This window comes from Stomoxys calcitrans, chromosome 3 (assembly GCF_963082655.1).
Source record: "Stomoxys calcitrans chromosome 3, idStoCalc2.1, whole genome shotgun sequence".
NCBI lineage: Eukaryota > Metazoa > Arthropoda > Insecta > Diptera > Muscidae > Stomoxys > Stomoxys calcitrans.
The window spans coordinates 39456485-39477552 of NC_081554.1; the positions used below are offsets into that span (position 1 = coordinate 39456485).

General features: G+C 38.2%; 1 protein-coding gene across 1 annotated transcript in view; it reads right to left on the bottom strand.

The window, feature by feature from the left end:
• Window positions 1-645: 645 nt before the first annotated feature.
• Window positions 646-21068, bottom strand: part of LOC106081665 (protein timeless) — an 88887-nt gene continuing 68464 nt past the window's right edge. The window contains exons 15-16 of the mRNA XM_013243804.2: window positions 3703-4398; window positions 646-1140 (exon numbers count right to left, since the gene is read on the bottom strand). Of these exons, the coding sequence (XP_013099258.2) occupies window positions 1071-1140; window positions 3703-4398 (766 nt within the window). The 3' untranslated portion in view covers window positions 646-1070. The remainder of the gene's footprint in view (window positions 1141-3702; window positions 4399-21068) is intronic.

Genomic DNA, 21068 nt, shown 5'->3' on the forward strand with positions numbered 1-21068 from the left:
GCATTGCAATATGCACCCATCTGAAATAAACTAAAAGTCAGAAGCTTTGAAATGTGTTCCATATTAAACATCCTAATCTAGATATATACCAACCACCATAGGAAAGATGATTAACTACCATCCACTAAATATTGATTTTGTCTGCAACAGAGTCGAGAAGAAGTGTTGGATAATATCACCCAGCATTCATATTTCATTGAAATTGTATATTTATTAGATCCTCTGTGTGAGTTAGTTCAAGCACATAAAACTGGAGTGCAATATAGACTGACCTAAGTAAGGTTGAACTCAATATCTTTACTTTTAAAGACTACAGCATGCTTATAACGAGCAGACGGATGGTTATAACTGCATCGTACTAGAGTTTTACAACAGTTTAAAACATAATTGGTGTGAAGGTTGGAAAATCAAAATTACGTTGTATTCCAAACTAAGTAATGATTTAAAGAATCCCCTACCCTACAGTGATGACTATAAAAGTATCCTATATAGAAATCTTAATGGCCATCAAAATATTCTATTATAATTCAACAAATTTTACAAAGAAAAGAAATCTTGTGTATTTCAATATTGTGTATAACGTTAACTTGTGTATAACGTTAACTTGCGCCCACTTTATTCATCGATTTGCTGAAAGTTTAACTTTTTCTAATGCTTGAATCTCATTTAAAGTTTCCACCCATCTAATAATTCACAAATTTTCATCTTAAAACTTCTTGTACGTATTTAGGTATGTTGCTTTCATTATATTAGTTATTTGTTTTTTTTTTTTTTTCAACATTTATTAAAAATATATACCATTTTACAATGCTTGCGTAAACAGTTTCAATAAATAATCATACTATGTATATGTTGTATATATGAAATTCTTTGTAATAATTTGCAATATACATAGATAAAACATTGATTTCATATTTCGCGAAGAAACCATTTTCTTAAAAAGGCCAATCGTTTACAATTTCTTTAGTTTGTATCATCAAATATTCCATTTTTGTAAGGTATTCTCTTATTCTCTATATTACAAAAAATATTTATAAATAAAATATGCACGCTTTATAAGAAAATGTTCCTTAATGGTCATCATCTTCGCCGCTTACGTACATACGCGTTAGGTCTGAGGCCACCGATGCGCTGTCGCTGCTGCAAAAAGATAACAGAAACCAAAAGTGTTTGTAAGATATCATAGAAGAAATGTATAACAATAACCAATAAGGAAGGGCAAAAGTCGGAAGAGCAAAAGACTGCATAATACCCTACACCTACCCTATAAGTACAATGTGGGAGCTATATGCAATTCTGAACCATTTTTGATGGACCTCGGCGAGCAAAAATATGTTCAAACTGTAATAACTGCGGTTGACAAATGACAACATTATTGCAAATTACCGAAAATCTGACGAACATATATATGGGAGCTATAACTAATACTCAAACGATTTCCATGAAATTCACCGGTAATGTCAAGAGTCATAAGAAAATCGTTCCTGCCAAATTTCGAGAAAATCGGTTTACAAATTACCATATTATTGCAGTATTACCGCAAATCGGACGAACATATATATGGGAGCTATATCCAAATCCGAACCGATTTTTTTCAATTTCAATAGGCTTCGTCTCTAAGTCGAAAAACACGCACATACCAAATTTCGAGAAAATCGGTTAACAAATGACCATATTATTGCAGTATTACTGCAAATCGGACGAATATATATATGGGAGTTATAACTAATACTGACCCGATTTCCATGAAATTCACCTGTAATGTCGGGAGTCATAAAAAAATCGTTCCTGCCAAATTTCGAGAAAATCGGTTTACAAATGACCATTTTATTAGAGTATTACTGCAAATCGGGCGAACATGTATCTGAACCGTTTTTTTTCAATTTCAATAAGCTTCGTCTCTAGGCTGAAAGACACGACCATACCAAATTTGAAGACGATCGGATGAAAATTGTGACCTGTAGTTTGTACACAAATTAACATGGACAGACGGACGGACGGACAGACAGAAGAACATAGCTAAATCAAATCAGAAAGTGATTCTGAGTCGATCGGTATACTTATCAATGGGTCTGTCTCTCTTCCTTTTAATTGTTACAAACTAATTCACTAAGTTATAATACCCTGTACCACAGTAGTGGTGTAGGTTATAACATATAAAAGCGTGTTAAGTTCGGTCGTGCCGAATCTTATATACCCTCCACCATGGCATTTGTCGAGTTCTTGCCACGGTATCTCTTTTTAGGCAAACAAAGGATAAAAGAAAAGAATTCCTATATTATTGGAACAATATCAAGTAATGGTTTATTTGTATAAAATTTCACCCAAATCGGGTAATACTTGCGCCCTTTAGAAGCTCAAGAAGTCAAGATTCCACATTGGTTTATGTGGCAGCTATATCAGGTTATACACCGATTTGAACCATACTTAGCACAGTTGTTGGAAGTTATAAGAAAACATTTTCATGGAAATTTTCAGCCAAATCGGATAATAATTGCGCCCTCTAGTGGCTGAAGAAATCAAGACCCCAGATCGGTTTATATGGCAGCTATATCATGTTATAGACCGATTTGAACTATTCTTTACACAGTTGTTGGAAGTCATAACAAAACACGTCGTGCAAAATTTCAGACAAATCGGATAGGAATTGCGCACTCTAGACGCTCCAGAAGTCAAGACCCTAGATAGGTTTATATGACATCTATATCAGGTTTCCGATTTCAACCACAGTTGTTGGAAGTCATAATAAAACACGTCATGCTAAATTTCAGCCAAATCGGATAAGAATTGTGCCCTCTAGCTGCTCAAGAAAATCAAGATCCCAGATCGGTTTATATGGCAGCCACATCAAAACGTGGACCGATATAGCCCATTTACAATTCCAACCGACCTACACTAATAAGAAGTATTTGTGCAAAATTTCAAGCGGCTAGCCTTACTCTTTCGAAATTTAGCGTGCTTTCGACAAACAGACGGACGGACTAACTATTCGAAATATTCGTCTGAGACCCCATAAAGTATATATATTCTTGATCGTCGTGACATTTTATTTCGATCTAGACATGTCCGTCCGTCTGTCTGTCGAAAGCACGCTAACTTTCGAAGGAGTAAAGCTAGCTGCTTGAAATTTTGCACAACTACTTCTTATAAGTGTAGGTCGGATGGGATTGTAAATGGTCCAAATCGATCCATGCTTTGATATAGCTGCCATATAAACCGATCTTGGGTCTTGACTTCTTGAGCCTCTAGAGGTCCCTATTCTCGTCCGATTTGACTGAAATTTTGCACGTAGTGTTTTGGTGTCACTTCCAACAACTGCGTTAAGTATTGTTCAAATAGATCTATGTTTTGATATAGCTGCCATATAAACCGATCTTGGGTCCTGACTTCTTGAGCCTTTGGAGAAAGCAATTCTCGTCCGAGTTGACTGAAATTTTGCATGAGGAGTTTTTTATGACTTCCAACAACAGTGCTAATTTGCTACGGCGCAAATTTCTATATAACCTGATATAGGTGTCCCTTATTCTTATTCTTATTCTTATTCAATATTCTTTATTTGCCTTAAAAGAGATACCGCGCATAGAACACGACAAATGCGATCCATCCATATATAAGATTGGGCCCGGCCGAACTTACCACGCTCTTACTTGTTTTTCAATGAAAAATGTTTTTTGTTATCAACTTTCTTTAGAATGCACTTACTTTGCGATCTCCTGTTCATAAATTGCCGCCACCATTGCAGACAATTCCAACTCCAAAGTACCGCTTCCACTTCGTGTGCAAAAGCCACTGGAAACAGAGTCATTGCGTTCCAGAGACTTCATTGCTGATTCATCATCGTCGCTGTATGGTAGTTGCGTAAATGACTGCTGCTCTACTGTGAGTTGATCTGCTGCAGGTTGTTGCTGTTGTTGTTGTTGCAGGTTATGTAGTAAACTGGGTATGTGGACCATTGACGATATTTGACCAGTAGTAGGTGATGGTTGTAGCAATGGTGTCCCATCGTCCAGTGTAGAACTGCGACTGAGTGATGGTGTTGCGACTGCAGTTGTCTTCTCTTGTATTGTATTTGAATTGGAGTGAGTGTTGTTTGTACTGCAACTATGGCTGCTGTTGCTACCGATGTTGGCCATTGTTTGTGCTGCTGCCGTTGCTGTGGGCTTTGTAGTTGTTGCCGATGATGTGAATGTTGTTGGCAATTTTTTGCCATCATAGCCCATGGTGTTGAGGGGCTCATGTTGTTGGGCAATTACATCGATGATTGATGGACATGACAGCAATGTTGTCGGGAGATGATTGAGTCCACTGGCACTTGTTGTTGGTGTCGGTGCGGACGATGATGGTGGTATGCCGCCACCAACATCGTTATTGCTCGACATCCAGATATCAGATTCATTGCTGAAAATTGGTAAGAAAAAATAATCTTTATTTTTTCTTATACATTAAAATCAAATAAAACTACAAAAAAAAATACGAATGCAATTTGAATGTAAATATGAAGGGTTTGCAATGACAATATTCGAAGCATTGACTAGGGATATGTATACTTCCTATTACTTTCGAGTGCCATATTCAAAAGACGAGTTGATATAAAAACTGGATCAAGAGGCATTGTCATTTATTGCAACGAAATATGCGTTTAATTTCATAACGAGCCAGTAATAAAGGGTAATCCATGACTTTCAACATGTATGCTCAATACGATCTAAATCAAGAGTCTCGTTTAGTACTTTTAGCTTAAGTTAGAGTGGCAGCCTTTTAACAGACTAACTGAGATAATTTCGGTTCATTGTGATACCACAGTAGTGACAGACTCGTTTCGGTTAGAATCTTTAGACCATCGCTACAAAAATACTGTGATATTGCTATGGATTACAAATTGTTTAAGTGAGTCTGAGGACAGACATGCACTAAAACTTTTCACTTAAATCTATCCTCGTGTTCTGGGAATTGTAAGAAGGAGTTGTTCGCTCAAATGTACTCAAATTATTTCTGCCTACTTGCAAACAAATAATTTCCTAACCTATCCACAAACTAGCAACTCATATCTTCTTTTCTAAAGAGTGATTTTCTAAGAGCTACAGGAAAGTTTTTCAACAAAAAATCACTTAAAATTCAGAAAAATTTATAAAATCTTTATTTGAATCGATAGTGTGGTCCATATAATTAATGTTGGACCTCAAATGGTCCATCCGCTTAGTCCCATTTTGGCATACTCTCTCCAACATTGCGGCCGGTATCTCACGAATAAATGCGTCAATATTGTCTTTCATTGCGTCAATTGAAGCGGACTTGTCTGTATAGACATGAACTTTAATATAGCCCCACAAAAAATAGTCTAAAGGCGTTAAATCGCATGATCTAGGCGGCCAACGTGTAATAAAATGTTTACCGAACTCGCCTCTCAATAAGTCCATTGTTACCCGTGCTGTGTGGCATGTGACACCGTCTTGGTGAAACCACATTCCAAGCAAGTCAAGTTCTTCTGGGCAAAAAAAAGATGGATATCATCTCACGATAGCGCTCACCTTTCATCGTAACGATTCGCATAAGCTTTGAAGAAGTATAATCCAATGATGCCACCAGCCCATAAACCGCACCCGACTGTGATCTTTGCTTTTGGCGGATCTTCACTCCTAAAACGAAAATTCTGCTTATTTACGTACCCATAAGCCAAAAATTAGCTTCGTCCCTCAATGGAAGAAGCGCGCGTTTAACTTTCTTAACAGAGCATGAATTTTTATAATAAAATTCAATAATTTGCAAGCTTTGTTCGTTTGTAAGACAATTCATGGGTTAACTATAGACCAAACTGGAGATGTTTGGCAGTGAAACAAAACACGAAACGTGGGTGAGCTGTTTAAACCAGTGTTGCCAAAAAGATAATAGCTAAAAAACTACCATTTATAAGTAACAAGAAAACATTGTTAGATTGTTGTGACCCTTGTTAAATGGTATTTTTCTGCGTTCATATGTATGATTATCCATACAAGTCATCATATGAAGCAGACAAAAACCAACGGCAAAAAAAAAAAAGTTGGATATCATCTCACGATAGCGCTCACCATTCACAACTACATTACGATTGGCTTCAGCTTGGAAGAAGTACGGTCCAATGATGCCACCAGCCCATAAACCGCACCCAACTATCACGTTTTCTGCATGCATTGGTAGCTCTTGCAATGCTTTTGGCGGATCTTCATTCCAAAATCGACATTTCTGGTTATTTCCGTTCTGGTTATTTACCTCGAAATACTCGTCTAAGATCCCATAAAATATCTATATTCTTGTTCGTCTCGACGTTCTGAGTCAATCTAGCCATGTCCGCCCGTCTGTCGAAATCACGATAGCGGTCGAACGCGTAAATCTACCAGCTTGAAATTTTACACAAATGCCAAATATTGATGTACGTCGTTTGGAATTGCAATTATACTATATCGGATAGCTCCCATATAAACCGATCTCTAGATTTGACTTCTTGAGCCCCTGTTTGGCTGAATTTTTGCATGAAGTGTCTGAAGTCATAACTTCCAACAACTGTACCAAGTACCGTCCAAAGGTCTATAACCTGATATAGCTTCCATATAAAGCGATTTTCGGATTTGACTTCTTGAGCCGCAAGTTTTGTCCGATTTGGCTGAAATTGAGCATGTGCAGTTCCATTGCGACTTCAAACAACTGTGCCAAGTACGGTCCGAATGGGTCGTATAAACCGATCTCCCTTTTTGACTTCTTGAGCCCTTAAAAGCCGCAAGTTTTGTCCAATTTGGCTGAAATTTTGCATGTGGTGTTCTATTATGACTTTCAACAACTGTGCTAAGTGCGGTCCGAATCAGTATAAAACCTGATATAGCTCCCATATAAACCAATCTCCCGGGTTGTATTTTTGAGCCCTTACAAACCGCAATTTTTTGTCTGATTTGGCTGAAATTTTCCATGCGGTGTTCTGTTACGACTTCCAACAACTGTGCCAGATACGGTCCAAATCGGTCTATAATCTGATATAGCTCCCATGTAAACCGTTTTCTCGATCATCCTTGTTCGGTTCCTAAAAGCTATAATTTTTGCTGGTTTGACAGAAGTTTGGTATGTAGAATAAAATTATGCCCTTTAAGTAAATTTATTTTGTATAAATTTTTAGCATAATCCATGGTTGGGGGTTCCCAAGATTCGGTCCGGCCCAACTTAGCACGGTTTTGCCTGTTAATTTTTTAAGCTTTTATAAAATTTTTAAAACTAATCAATTATTAACAACAGAGTTTGCAGATGTTGCGATCAAAAACCAAAAACTTCCTTCACACACTGACTATCGAACAAAAACATAAATCATAGTCTTTAAGCAATTAAATTAGCAATTCAGCTGTTCTCATATGCATATATACAAATTAACCAAATAAGAGCTTTCGTCATCGATAAGCGACATAGACAGGTATTTTAAGACAATCTTCTTCGTCTTATGCTATTTTAACTGGGGCATATCCACTAACACTAATCGACGACTGACTGGTCTTCGCCATTTATCAGTGAATGTTGTTTTTTTTTTTTATCTTGAGAGTCATCTTCAATCGAGGCAAATCGAGCAATTGCACCTTGTCCAACATGTTTTTGATTGAGAGTAACAGTTATCGTGTTATAATCGAAAGTTATGTTAGCCGATGATATTATTTAATGGCAAGAACCAGTCTTTATCTAATAAACTACTGGCAAACGAACTATTAGTCTATAAAAGTAAACTCAATGTATTGCAAAACCAAAAAAAAATTAAAATCTATTCTATTGGGTCATGGTTCTAATGAAATGAAAAATCACTAAATAGAATTGGGACATCCTTATAGAACTTACTAAAATTTTGTATGGTATTCCGTAAAAAAAGGAAATTCTTTGTATTAAATCTTTGGCGTTGGAATTTCAGAATTTTGCTCGAATCTTGGGAACCCACCACCATGGATTCTGCTAAAAGTTTACTCAAAGGATTTGGGCCATACTTGTCACGATTGTTAGAAGTTGTAACAGAACACTACTTACAACATTTCAGCTCAATCGAATAACAACTGCGGCTAAGCCCCTGAGGTTCAATATATCAAATCGCGAGATCGGTATATATGGGAGCTATAGCAGGTTATAGACCTGCCATACTTGGCAGACCATACTATAGCGGAACACTATGTGCAAAATTTCAGCCCAATTGGTTAATAATTGCAGCTTCTAGAAGCTCAAGAAGTCAAGTCGAAAGACAACTTTATATGGGAGCTCTATCCAAATCTGAATCGCTACGCCAGTAAGAAGTATTTGTGCAAAATTTCGTTCAGCTAACTCTACGCGTTCGACCGCTATCGTTATTTCGTCAGACGGACGAACGGAGGGGCATGGCTAAATCGACTTAGAATGTCAAGACGATGAAGAAGGTGTTAAAAATGGAATGACTAGATTAGTATACCCCCCTTCCTATGGTGGTGGGTTTAAAAAACAATCTATGTCTGTTTATTTGTTCACATTTTCCTTATAGACCCAAAAATGTAGAACTGATTTTCTCGAAATTTTCAAAGATGCTGTAGAGTGGTTCTGTGGATAAGCTGGGTACTATATTTTTCTATATCTCTCCTCTTTTGAAATGGATAGTGGTATTCAATCGAAATTTTGTTTGAACTGTTATAGTGACCTCTTATAGTGCATGGGGGACTGCCCCGCCCCATACCAAAATATATACCGATCATCAAACAATTGATAGTCAAATTTGCGGTGGGGTACCTGGAGGGACTGCTCCACCATCAAACCGAAATATATACCGATAATTTAGAGTTGAAAACGGATCTGGAATCCTCTTTTGGGACAAGTTATTCGTGGACCATCCCACCCAGAAAGCACCCCCGGGACATATTTAACGACTTTGGTAATACGGGGCCCAAATGAAAAGTAATTGAGAGTAGAGCATGAATCCAGTATCCATTTTCTGGACCAAGTGTCTAAGTTGCGCACAACACCCCCCAAACTTGACTTATTTACTGGCCACGACATAATGGGGCTCAAATAAAAGGTAATTAAGAGAAAGAATCGAAAATCCATTATTGGGACAAAATATCTGGGTGGCAACCCACCCCAATACACCCTTCAATGCTGGGGTACTACATTTTTCAATATCTTAAGGGGAAGCGGACCTTCCCTCTCACCCTAATTTTTAAAAATGCCAGATCTCAGAAATTGAAATTTGGCTGGCAACAAGCGATAATTTGTTGCCAGCCAAATTTGGGGTGGGGTACCTAGGGGGACTGCCCCACCCCCAAATCGAAATATATACCGATCAGCACAATATGGGACTCAAATGAAAGGTAATTTAGAGACGAAAACGCATCTGGTATCCTCTTTTGGGGCAAATTATTCGTGGACCACCCCTCCCAGAAAGCACCCCCGGGACATATTTAACGACTTTGGTAATACGGGGCCCAAATGAAAAGTAATTGAGAGCAGAGCTTGAATTCAGTGGACCAAGTGTCTAAGGTGCGCACAACACTCCCCAAACTTGACTTATTTACTGGCCACGACATAATGGGGCTCAAATAAAAGGTAATTAAGAGGAAGAATCGAAAATCCATTATTGGGACAAAAATTAAAAAAGCCAGATCTCAGAAATTGGTGGTGGGCTTCAAGCGAAATTTTGTTGCCAGTCAAATTTGTAGTGGGGTACCTAGGGGGACTGCCCCACCCCCAAATCGAAATATTGGGTTGCCCAAAAAGTAATTGCGGATTTTTCATATAGTCGGCGTTGACAAATTTTTTCACAGCTTCGACTCCGGTAAATTGAATACATCGGCATGGAATGAATTTCCCCAATTTCCCTCTAATTACCTCTAAGTGTAAATTGGACGATTAAATTTTTTGCACGCTATATCTAATTCCAAGCTGATTATTATGGACTCCGGCAAAAGTGTTCAGATGGGTTATAAACTAATCTGTACCAAATTTCGGATAAATTGTAACAAGTACGGTTCTATTAGTGTAAATCAAGCTACGCGTATATATGGAAGTTGTGCCGTCATCTGAAATGATTTTAATAAAATTCCATAGAAATGTCAACAGCTATAGAGGTTGCTAAGCGCTAATTTTCGCGAGATTAGTAATCCCAAGTCGCTAGACCTTTTAAGCGATCTTAAGTGGTAACGAAAGAAACTAGACGACACATGATTCCTTATTCACTTTTCGTCTTCACAATTCTTTATGTTTGTGGCAGATGGTTGTTTGCTTTGTTGTAGTATAAAACTATTACTACTAAATTTCCCATGAACATTCCACTAAAGGATACTTCTCTCATATTAATGAGTGCAGTCCGATTAAAGTTTAAGCTCAATGATAAGGGGTCTCCTCCGAGTCCGAACGGCGTGGCGCATAACCACACTAATTGGAACAGAAGTTTTAAAATGGCAGGATACCATTAAAATACTACGTTCAGACAATGGAACGGAGTACATCAATAAAGAAATGGCCGTCGAGTTGAAGAAATGTGGTATAATACATCAAACTACAGTTCCATATACTCCGGAGCAAAATGGATTCGCGGAGAGAATGAATCGCTACTTGATAGAAAAAGCACGGGCAATGATGTGTGATGCTTATATGCCGAAGTATTTTTGGGCCGAAGCTGTTAATTGTGCAAGCTACATAATAAATAGATCACCTCCAGAAAACCTGCCAAAAACTCCAGAAGAAATGTGGACCGGCCACACCCCAAATGTAAGTTATTTAAAAACTTTTGCTTGCATAGCTATGGCACATATCTCAAAGCAAAAACGTAAAAAGTTGCATGCCAAGTCCGAAAAGTGCGTTTTTGTGGGATACAGTACAACTTCGAAAGGATATCGAGTTTATAGCCCAAAGCGGAGAGAAGTATTTGTGTGTCGAGATGTAATTTTCCATGAAAGCTCTGTAAATTATTTTTTTGTTTGTTCTTGTCTTTGAAACTTATGTCAATAAAATATTTTCTTCATTGTTATATCAAATCATTCAACTGAAAAGACGTATTTTATTTTTGTTCTGCTAAAAATAACCACCGCTTAAAATTTGTCTGATGTTCAATTATTTTCTTGTCTTTTCAATTATTTGCACTTTTCTCTCTAATGCCCTAAAACTGAATCATAACACTTGTATAATCGAATATCTTTCATACCACACTTCAATGAATGCTTTCATTGCAGTTAACTGTTATACAATGCCTTGCTTCTTTTTTCGCCAAATTTCAATTTTTACCATTTTTGGCATCCTTTTGTCACGTTTATCTGTCCGTCCGTGTGCCAGGTCTTAACAATCTCTGATTATCATTTCTATTTATCACTTAAGGAAAATTAATTGCCACAAACTATGCTACAAATGCCATTCATTACAAACTTGTGAACAGCAAAGCATTTGTCTTCGCCTAAATTGCAATCAGCAAGCGGTTCATTAGTTATGTTGATGCTGCCTACAGTCGATGCTGGCTACTATTGCTGTCGCCGCAGCATTCAATTATTATTAAAGCTGTAAAATACAGCAAATTATTTTGTTAATTTCATTCTGTGAACTCGATGGTCTGATGGTCGATTCATACACTGGCTGGTATTCTATTAAAAGATTAATGGTCTTTTGAACGTTCGGTGTTATACAGTGGCACATGCGCTGATTGTATCGCTTAGATTGTTTTTTTGCAGTGTTTTTTTTTTTTTTTGGTTTTCATTGCTCCTAATTTAATTAGATATTTACTGGATAATTTTCACAAAGCACTTTGGGCGATTTCTTAATAGATATGGAGCTGAAAACAATTAATTCTGTATGGTGTTTAAGAATCATAACAAAACAAAAATACTGTATTTTAAGGTTTTTGTTTAGAACATATGTTTTGGCATTTAATCGTAGCGGTATAACAGCAACAATGTAGTATTAAAAAAGTTATTAACTATAGGTAGTTATGGCTACCCATATTTAGAACTGTATTTAAGATGCTGCTCTGTTCAATTAAATATTGTCAATGCCAGGTCCAAATATATGAAATTTGTGAAAACTGTTTGCATTGTTGTGGAGTGTTTGAAAGTATACCGCGTTTGTGTTTTTATATCCACCAGGGTGAATGGGGGATAAAGACATTGAGTCGAGTTGAGACATTGGTCGTATAAACCGATCTCCCTTTTTGACTTCTTGAGCCCTTAAAAGCCGCAAGTTTTGTCCAATTTGGCTGAAATTTTGCATGTGGTGTTCTATTATGACTTTCAACAACTGTGCTAAGTGCGGTCCGAATCAGTATAAAACCTGATATAGCTCCCATATAAACCAATCTCCCGGGTTGTATTTTTGAGCCCTTACAAACCGCAATTTTTTGTCTGATTTGGCTGAAATTTTCCATGCGGTGTTCTGTTACGACTTCCAACAACTGTGCCAGATACGGTCCAAATCGGTCTATAATCTGATATAGCTCCCATGTAAACCGTTTTCTCGATCATCCTTGTTCGGTTCCTAAAAGCTATAATTTTTGCTGGTTTGACAGAAGTTTGGTATGTAGAATAAAATTATGCCCTTTAAGTAAATTTATTTTGTATAAATTTTTAGCATAATCCATGGTTGGGGGTTCCCAAGATTCGGTCCGGCCCAACTTAGCACGGTTTTGCCTGTTAATTTTTTAAGCTTTTATAAAATTTTTAAAACTAATCAATTATTAACAACAGAGTTTGCAGATGTTGCGATCAAAAACCAAAAACTTCCTTCACACACTGACTATCGAACAAAAACATAAATCATAGTCTTTAAGCAATTAAATTAGCAATTCAGCTGTTCTCATATGCATATATACAAATTAACCAAATAAGAGCTTTCGTCATCGATAAGCGACATAGACAGGTATTTTAAGACAATCTTCTTCGTCTTATGCTATTTTAACTGGGGCATATCCACTAACACTAATCGACGACTGACTGGTCTTCGCCATTTATCAGTGAATGTTGTTTTTTTTTTTTATCTTGAGAGTCATCTTCAATCGAGGCAAATCGAGCAATTGCACCTTGTCCAACATGTTTTTGATTGAGAGTAACAGTTATCGTGTTATAATCGAAAGTTATGTTAGCCGATGATATTATTTAATGGCAAGAACCAGTCTTTATCTAATAAACTACTGGCAAACGAACTATTAGTCTATAAAAGTAAACTCAATGTATTGCAAAACCAAAAAAAAATTAAAATCTATTCTATTGGGTCATGGTTCTAATGAAATGAAAAATCACTAAATAGAATTGGGACATCCTTATAGAACTTACTAAAATTTTGTATGGTATTCCGTAAAAAAAGGAAATTCTTTGTATTAAATCTTTGGCGTTGGAATTTCAGAATTTTGCTCGAATCTTGGGAACCCACCACCATGGATTCTGCTAAAAGTTTACTCAAAGGATTTGGGCCATACTTGTCACGATTGTTAGAAGTTGTAACAGAACACTACTTACAACATTTCAGCTCAATCGAATAACAACTGCGGCTAAGCCCCTGAGGTTCAATATATCAAATCGCGAGATCGGTATATATGGGAGCTATAGCAGGTTATAGACCTGCCATACTTGGCAGACCATACTATAGCGGAACACTATGTGCAAAATTTCAGCCCAATTGGTTAATAATTGCAGCTTCTAGAAGCTCAAGAAGTCAAGTCGAAAGACAACTTTATATGGGAGCTCTATCCAAATCTGAATCGCTACGCCAGTAAGAAGTATTTGTGCAAAATTTCGTTCAGCTAACTCTACGCGTTCGACCGCTATCGTTATTTCGTCAGACGGACGAACGGAGGGGCATGGCTAAATCGACTTAGAATGTCAAGACGATGAAGAAGGTGTTAAAAATGGAATGACTAGATTAGTATACCCCCCTTCCTATGGTGGTGGGTTTAAAAAACAATCTATGTCTGTTTATTTGTTCACATTTTCCTTATAGACCCAAAAATGTAGAACTGATTTTCTCGAAATTTTCAAAGATGCTGTAGAGTGGTTCTGTGGATAAGCTGGGTACTATATTTTTCTATATCTCTCCTCTTTTGAAATGGATAGTGGTATTCAATCGAAATTTTGTTTGAACTGTTATAGTGACCTCTTATAGTGCATGGGGGACTGCCCCGCCCCATACCAAAATATATACCGATCATCAAACAATTGATAGTCAAATTTGCGGTGGGGTACCTGGAGGGACTGCTCCACCATCAAACCGAAATATATACCGATAATTTAGAGTTGAAAACGGATCTGGAATCCTCTTTTGGGACAAGTTATTCGTGGACCATCCCACCCAGAAAGCACCCCCGGGACATATTTAACGACTTTGGTAATACGGGGCCCAAATGAAAAGTAATTGAGAGTAGAGCATGAATCCAGTATCCATTTTCTGGACCAAGTGTCTAAGTTGCGCACAACACCCCCCAAACTTGACTTATTTACTGGCCACGACATAATGGGGCTCAAATAAAAGGTAATTAAGAGAAAGAATCGAAAATCCATTATTGGGACAAAATATCTGGGTGGCAACCCACCCCAATACACCCTTCAATGCTGGGGTACTACATTTTTCAATATCTTAAGGGGAAGCGGACCTTCCCTCTCACCCTAATTTTTAAAAATGCCAGATCTCAGAAATTGAAATTTGGCTGGCAACAAGCGATAATTTGTTGCCAGCCAAATTTGGGGTGGGGTACCTAGGGGGACTGCCCCACCCCCAAATCGAAATATATACCGATCAGCACAATATGGGACTCAAATGAAAGGTAATTTAGAGACGAAAACGCATCTGGTATCCTCTTTTGGGGCAAATTATTCGTGGACCACCCCTCCCAGAAAGCACCCCCGGGACATATTTAACGACTTTGGTAATACGGGGCCCAAATGAAAAGTAATTGAGAGCAGAGCTTGAATTCAGTGGACCAAGTGTCTAAGGTGCGCACAACACTCCCCAAACTTGACTTATTTACTGGCCACGACATAATGGGGCTCAAATAAAAGGTAATTAAGAGGAAGAATCGAAAATCCATTATTGGGACAAAAATTAAAAAAGCCAGATCTCAGAAATTGGTGGTGGGCTTCAAGCGAAATTTTGTTGCCAGTCAAATTTGTAGTGGGGTACCTAGGGGGACTGCCCCACCCCCAAATCGAAATATTGGGTTGCCCAAAAAGTAATTGCGGATTTTTCATATAGTCGGCGTTGACAAATTTTTTCACAGCTTCGACTCCGGTAAATTGAATACATCGGCATGGAATGAATTTCCCCAATTTCCCTCTAATTACCTCTAAGTGTAAATTGGACGATTAAATTTTTTGCACGCTATATCTAATTCCAAGCTGATTATTATGGACTCCGGCAAAAGTGTTCAGATGGGTTATAAACTAATCTGTACCAAATTTCGGATAAATTGTAACAAGTACGGTTCTATTAGTGTAAATCAAGCTACGCGTATATATGGAAGTTGTGCCGTCATCTGAAATGATTTTAATAAAATTCCATAGAAATGTCAACAGCTATAGAGGTTGCTAAGCGCTAATTTTCGCGAGATTAGTAATCCCAAGTCGCTAGACCTTTTAAGCGATCTTAAGTGGTAACGAAAGAAACTAGACGACACATGATTCCTTATTCACTTTTCGTCTTCACAATTCTTTATGTTTGTGGCAGATGGTTGTTTGCTTTGTTGTAGTATAAAACTATTACTACTAAATTTCCCATGAACATTCCACTAAAGGATACTTCTCTCATATTAATGAGTGCAGTCCGATTAAAGTTTAAGCTCAATGATAAGGGGTCTCCTCCGAGTCCGAACGGCGTGGCGCATAACCACACTAATTGGAACAGAAGTTTTAAAATGGCAGGATACCATTAAAATACTACGTTCAGACAATGGAACGGAGTACATCAATAAAGAAATGGCCGTCGAGTTGAAGAAATGTGGTATAATACATCAAACTACAGTTCCATATACTCCGGAGCAAAATGGATTCGCGGAGAGAATGAATCGCTACTTGATAGAAAAAGCACGGGCAATGATGTGTGATGCTTATATGCCGAAGTATTTTTGGGCCGAAGCTGTTAATTGTGCAAGCTACATAATAAATAGATCACCTCCAGAAAACCTGCCAAAAACTCCAGAAGAAATGTGGACCGGCCACACCCCAAATGTAAGTTATTTAAAAACTTTTGCTTGCATAGCTATGGCACATATCTCAAAGCAAAAACGTAAAAAGTTGCATGCCAAGTCCGAAAAGTGCGTTTTTGTGGGATACAGTACAACTTCGAAAGGATATCGAGTTTATAGCCCAAAGCGGAGAGAAGTATTTGTGTGTCGAGATGTAATTTTCCATGAAAGCTCTGTAAATTATTTTTTTGTTTGTTCTTGTCTTTGAAACTTATGTCAATAAAATATTTTCTTCATTGTTATATCAAATCATTCAACTGAAAAGACGTATTTTATTTTTGTTCTGCTAAAAATAACCACCGCTTAAAATTTGTCTGATGTTCAATTATTTTCTTGTCTTTTCAATTATTTGCACTTTTCTCTCTAATGCCCTAAAACTGAATCATAACACTTGTATAATCGAATATCTTTCATACCACACTTCAATGAATGCTTTCATTGCAGTTAACTGTTATACAATGCCTTGCTTCTTTTTTCGCCAAATTTCAATTTTTACCATTTTTGGCATCCTTTTGTCACGTTTATCTGTCCGTCCGTGTGCCAGGTCTTAACAATCTCTGATTATCATTTCTATTTATCACTTAAGGAAAATTAATTGCCACAAACTATGCTACAAATGCCATTCATTACAAACTTGTGAACAGCAAAGCATTTGTCTTCGCCTAAATTGCAATCAGCAAGCGGTTCATTAGTTATGTTGATGCTGCCTACAGTCGATGCTGGCTACTATTGCTGTCGCCGCAGCATTCAATTATTATTAAAGCTGTAAAATACAGCAAATTATTTTGTTAATTTCATTCTGTGAACTCGATGGTCTGATGGTCGATTCATACACTGGCTGGTATTCTATTAAAAGATTAATGGTCTTTTGAACGTTCGGTGTTATACAGTGGCACATGCGCTGATTGTATCGCTTAGATTGTTTTTTTGCAGTGTTTTTTTTTTTTTTTGGTTTTCATTGCTCCTAATTTAATTAGATATTTACTGGATAATTTTCACAAAGCACTTTGGGCGATTTCTTAATAGATATGGAGCTGAAAACAATTAATTCTGTATGGTGTTTAAGAATCATAACAAAACAAAAATACTGTATTTTAAGGTTTTTGTTTAGAACATATGTTTTGGCATTTAATCGTAGCGGTATAACAGCAACAATGTAGTATTAAAAAAGTTATTAACTATAGGTAGTTATGGCTACCCATATTTAGAACTGTATTTAAGATGCTGCTCTGTTCAATTAAATATTGTCAATGCCAGGTCCAAATATATGAAATTTGTGAAAACTGTTTGCATTGTTGTGGAGTGTTTGAAAGTATACCGCGTTTGTGTTTTTATATCCACCAGGGTGAATGGGGGATAAAGACATTGAGCTGAATCTTTGTTTTGTCCGTAGGCAGATTACGTTGAAAGATGGGATAAGTTAGGTTAGGTTGAAAAGAGGGTGCAGATATTAATCCGCCCTATACCACTATGGACATACACCTAAGCCAGTAATCGCCTTGTTGTGCGCTCTAAAAACTATAAAGTAACCTCTAAAAAGAAAATTTTAAGTTGGGAATTCCGTGCTACTTACAAAATCCTTAATTGTTTTCAAAAACACTCATGTCTGGTATTGTGTCTGCACCTAAGTGCCGGTATCTGTTAGACGCGAAAGCCGGCCAATGGCAAAGGAAATGCTCCAATGTCTCATCATCTTCCCCGCATGCCCTACACATCCTATCACTTGCCGCATTGATTTTACATAAGTGAGCTTGTAATCCTATGTGTCCCGTTATGATACCAATAGCTATACAGACCTCCTTCTTGCTTCCTTTCAGTAATAGCCTCGTCTTCTCATTTCGCCGTTCTACCAACCGTTTCGCTGTTCCACAATGTTGCATGCGTATTCGTCGCCCACATCCATAACTCGGACTGTGTCGTCCCGAAAGGCTTCGGGATAACCAAGTTTATTGACGGCTATCCTGTGGCCTTTGCTGCCGAATCGTCTACCGTTTCATTTCCCCTTACTCCGTTATGGCCCGGCACCCAAGCGATGCGGATTTTGTAATCCTCAGAGATGGCGTTAATCTCCTTACACTGCAAGACTGTTCGTGATCTTACCGTCCTGGTTGTTATTGCCCTTACGTCAATTTTACTGTCAGTAAAGATGTTCACACTCGACGTCCTCGCCCGGATATCTGCCAGCAGGACCGTATTATTGTCAGGCAGTCTAAAACAGATCTCAGTCCCTGGGTTCTCAATATATACCCCCAGGCCCACTTTGTCCTCTAGCTTTGACCCATCCATGTAGCATTATCTTCCAGATGGCAATACTAGGGGTCCGTCAATCCAAGACTATCGGCACAGTGCCTCGCACTTGTCTTCAAGATTCATCCCAGGTATCCGATTGGAAAACTTTTTCCCTTCCTTCCGGGTTTCCTATCGACGCCTCGATTATACCGCGATGATATGAGCTGTTCCCATCCTCATTCCATTCTCCCATCGCCTTAAGTCTCATAGCCGCAGTGGCTGCTTCACACTTAATCTGTATGTCAATGGGCCGGATATCTAGAATAGTCTCGAGTGCGCTATTGGGTGTGGTCCTTATCGCTCCGCCAATGCCAAGGCAACATGTTCTCTGAACCTGTTGTATGGTCCTTATGTTACTGATGCGTAAGTAAGTATTGGTCTGATCACGCTCTTGTAGAGCCAGTGGACTATCCTTGGATTCAGGCCTCATTTCGGCCCGTCTACATAGTGCGCAACATCTGTGGGCCTTCTCAGTACGCTCCGGAATGTGACACTTCCAATTCAGTTTCCTGTCCAAGATCACACCTAAGTATTTGACCTTGTAAGATATCGAAATTGTTTTATTGAGGAAACGTAATGCGTTTAATTGGCCCACCTTCGTCTTCCTCGTGAACAGGCATATTTCAGTCCTCTCTGGGTAAACATTGAGACCTCTGAGTCTAGCCCAGTCATATGCCATATTTAAGACCCTTTCGGCGCTTCTGCATAGTTCGTTCGGATCCTTACCCCGTAGAAGTATTATAACATCGTCTGCGTAGCAGACGGGTTCAAATCCCTCCTCATTCAGCATCCGTAATAGGTCATTTATAGTGGTCACCCATAGGAGTGGCGATAAAATGCCCCCTGTGGCATGCCACTTTCTCCCTTATATTTATGCCATGAGACACACACCTGTTCCTAGGCATATGGTTTATCCAGTCTCTAAAGACCGGATCCATCCGATACTGGTCTAAGGATTGGATCAGTGTGTCGCTCCGGACATTGTTAAAAGCCCCCTCGATGTCAATGCATACCGTCATAGCCCACATATAGACCGATCTCCCAATTTAAGGTGTTAGGCCCATAAAAGTGGCATTTATCGCCCGATTTGGTTGAAATTTGGCACAGTGAGTTATATAGCTGTCATATATATTGATTTAAGGTCTGCGGTCCCAGCGTGTTGTGTTAACCTCTTCAAAGTCAGTACCGAGTTTAGCTTAGATCAGACCATTTTTGGGTATAGCCCCAATATAGACCGATCTTCCTTTTGAAGGTCTTTAACCCAAAAATGGAGTATTTATTATTCGATTTTGCTGAAATATGTTAAACCGCTACATCCCTGAGATTTTGAACTCTTTTGTATACCCGAGGTGATGGGTATCCAAACTTCGGCCCTGCTGAATTTAATGCCTTTTTAATTGTCCGTTCCTGTATGAAATTTTTTAAGTGCAAACAATGAATGTGTCTTTTCACATTTTAAATTTTGAAAATTTGATGTCCAAAGAAATATTTGGAAGAGCTGGAACTCGGATTCGGGCGGTACCGCAATGTGGCGGCGATGTCAAAAAACGGTCTTATATGGGTGTGTATTTAGATTTGGTGCAAATCTCCTCAAATCAGTAGATTTGCTCACATTGAAAATGTATAGGAACCTCGTTGCAAAACACGGATGCTACTTTGGACTAAGTAAGCAGTTTAAAAACAAGGCCACCTCTCGGCAGACGAAGATTACACTATACAAGACACTGATACTACCCGTGCCGTTATCTGTTTCTGAAGCATGGGTACTTGTGAAAGCAGATGAGGCAATGCTTGGAGTATTTGAGAGAATGATTCTTCGTAAAATATATGGACCAGTTTGCGTTAATGAAGAATATATGCAACGTATGAACCACGAGCTGTATGACGACGATAGCATAGTTACACGTATCAAAATACAATGGCTGCGTTGTCAGAATGGATGAAGAAGCTCCAGCAAAGAAGTCTTTTGAGGGCCCACACGGTGTTACGCGCAAACCGGCAAGACCAAAAGCCCGATGGCCTGGCCGAACTTAGCACGCGTTTACTTGTTCGCTCTCTAAAAGCCAATATGCCAAACGTAAAAAATAGGTGAAATCGGGCTGTATCGCAATAAGGGAGCTATGTCATAACATTAACCTATCTTGATTACTTTTGATTTGCATATATGTTGCCCTCTAAGTAACCAAAATGCCAAAATACGGCAACATTTGCGGAAAAATACAGTCCAACCCATCAAAATAGGTGAAATCGGGCGGTACCACTATATGTATGATATGTCAAAATATGGCCCTATCTTGATCATTTTTGGTTCATTGTTTTATTTGGCATATTGTTTTATCTCTGAAAAGTCAAAATACCGAATTACAACAATATTTGTTGTAACATAGGGCCAAATCCTTCGAAATAGGTGAAATCGGGCGGTACCGCTATGGGGGCTTTGCCAAAGAATAGACCTAACTTGATAATTTTTGGTTTGCACATTTTTTGCTCTCTGCGAAGGATTGTTGAAAATATTGTAAGCCGACAATATTTTCTACGCCTGTTCATGATTATGACACCTATCTATCACAAAACATATCTCGATTGTGCCTATTGCTAATCACAGCCGATC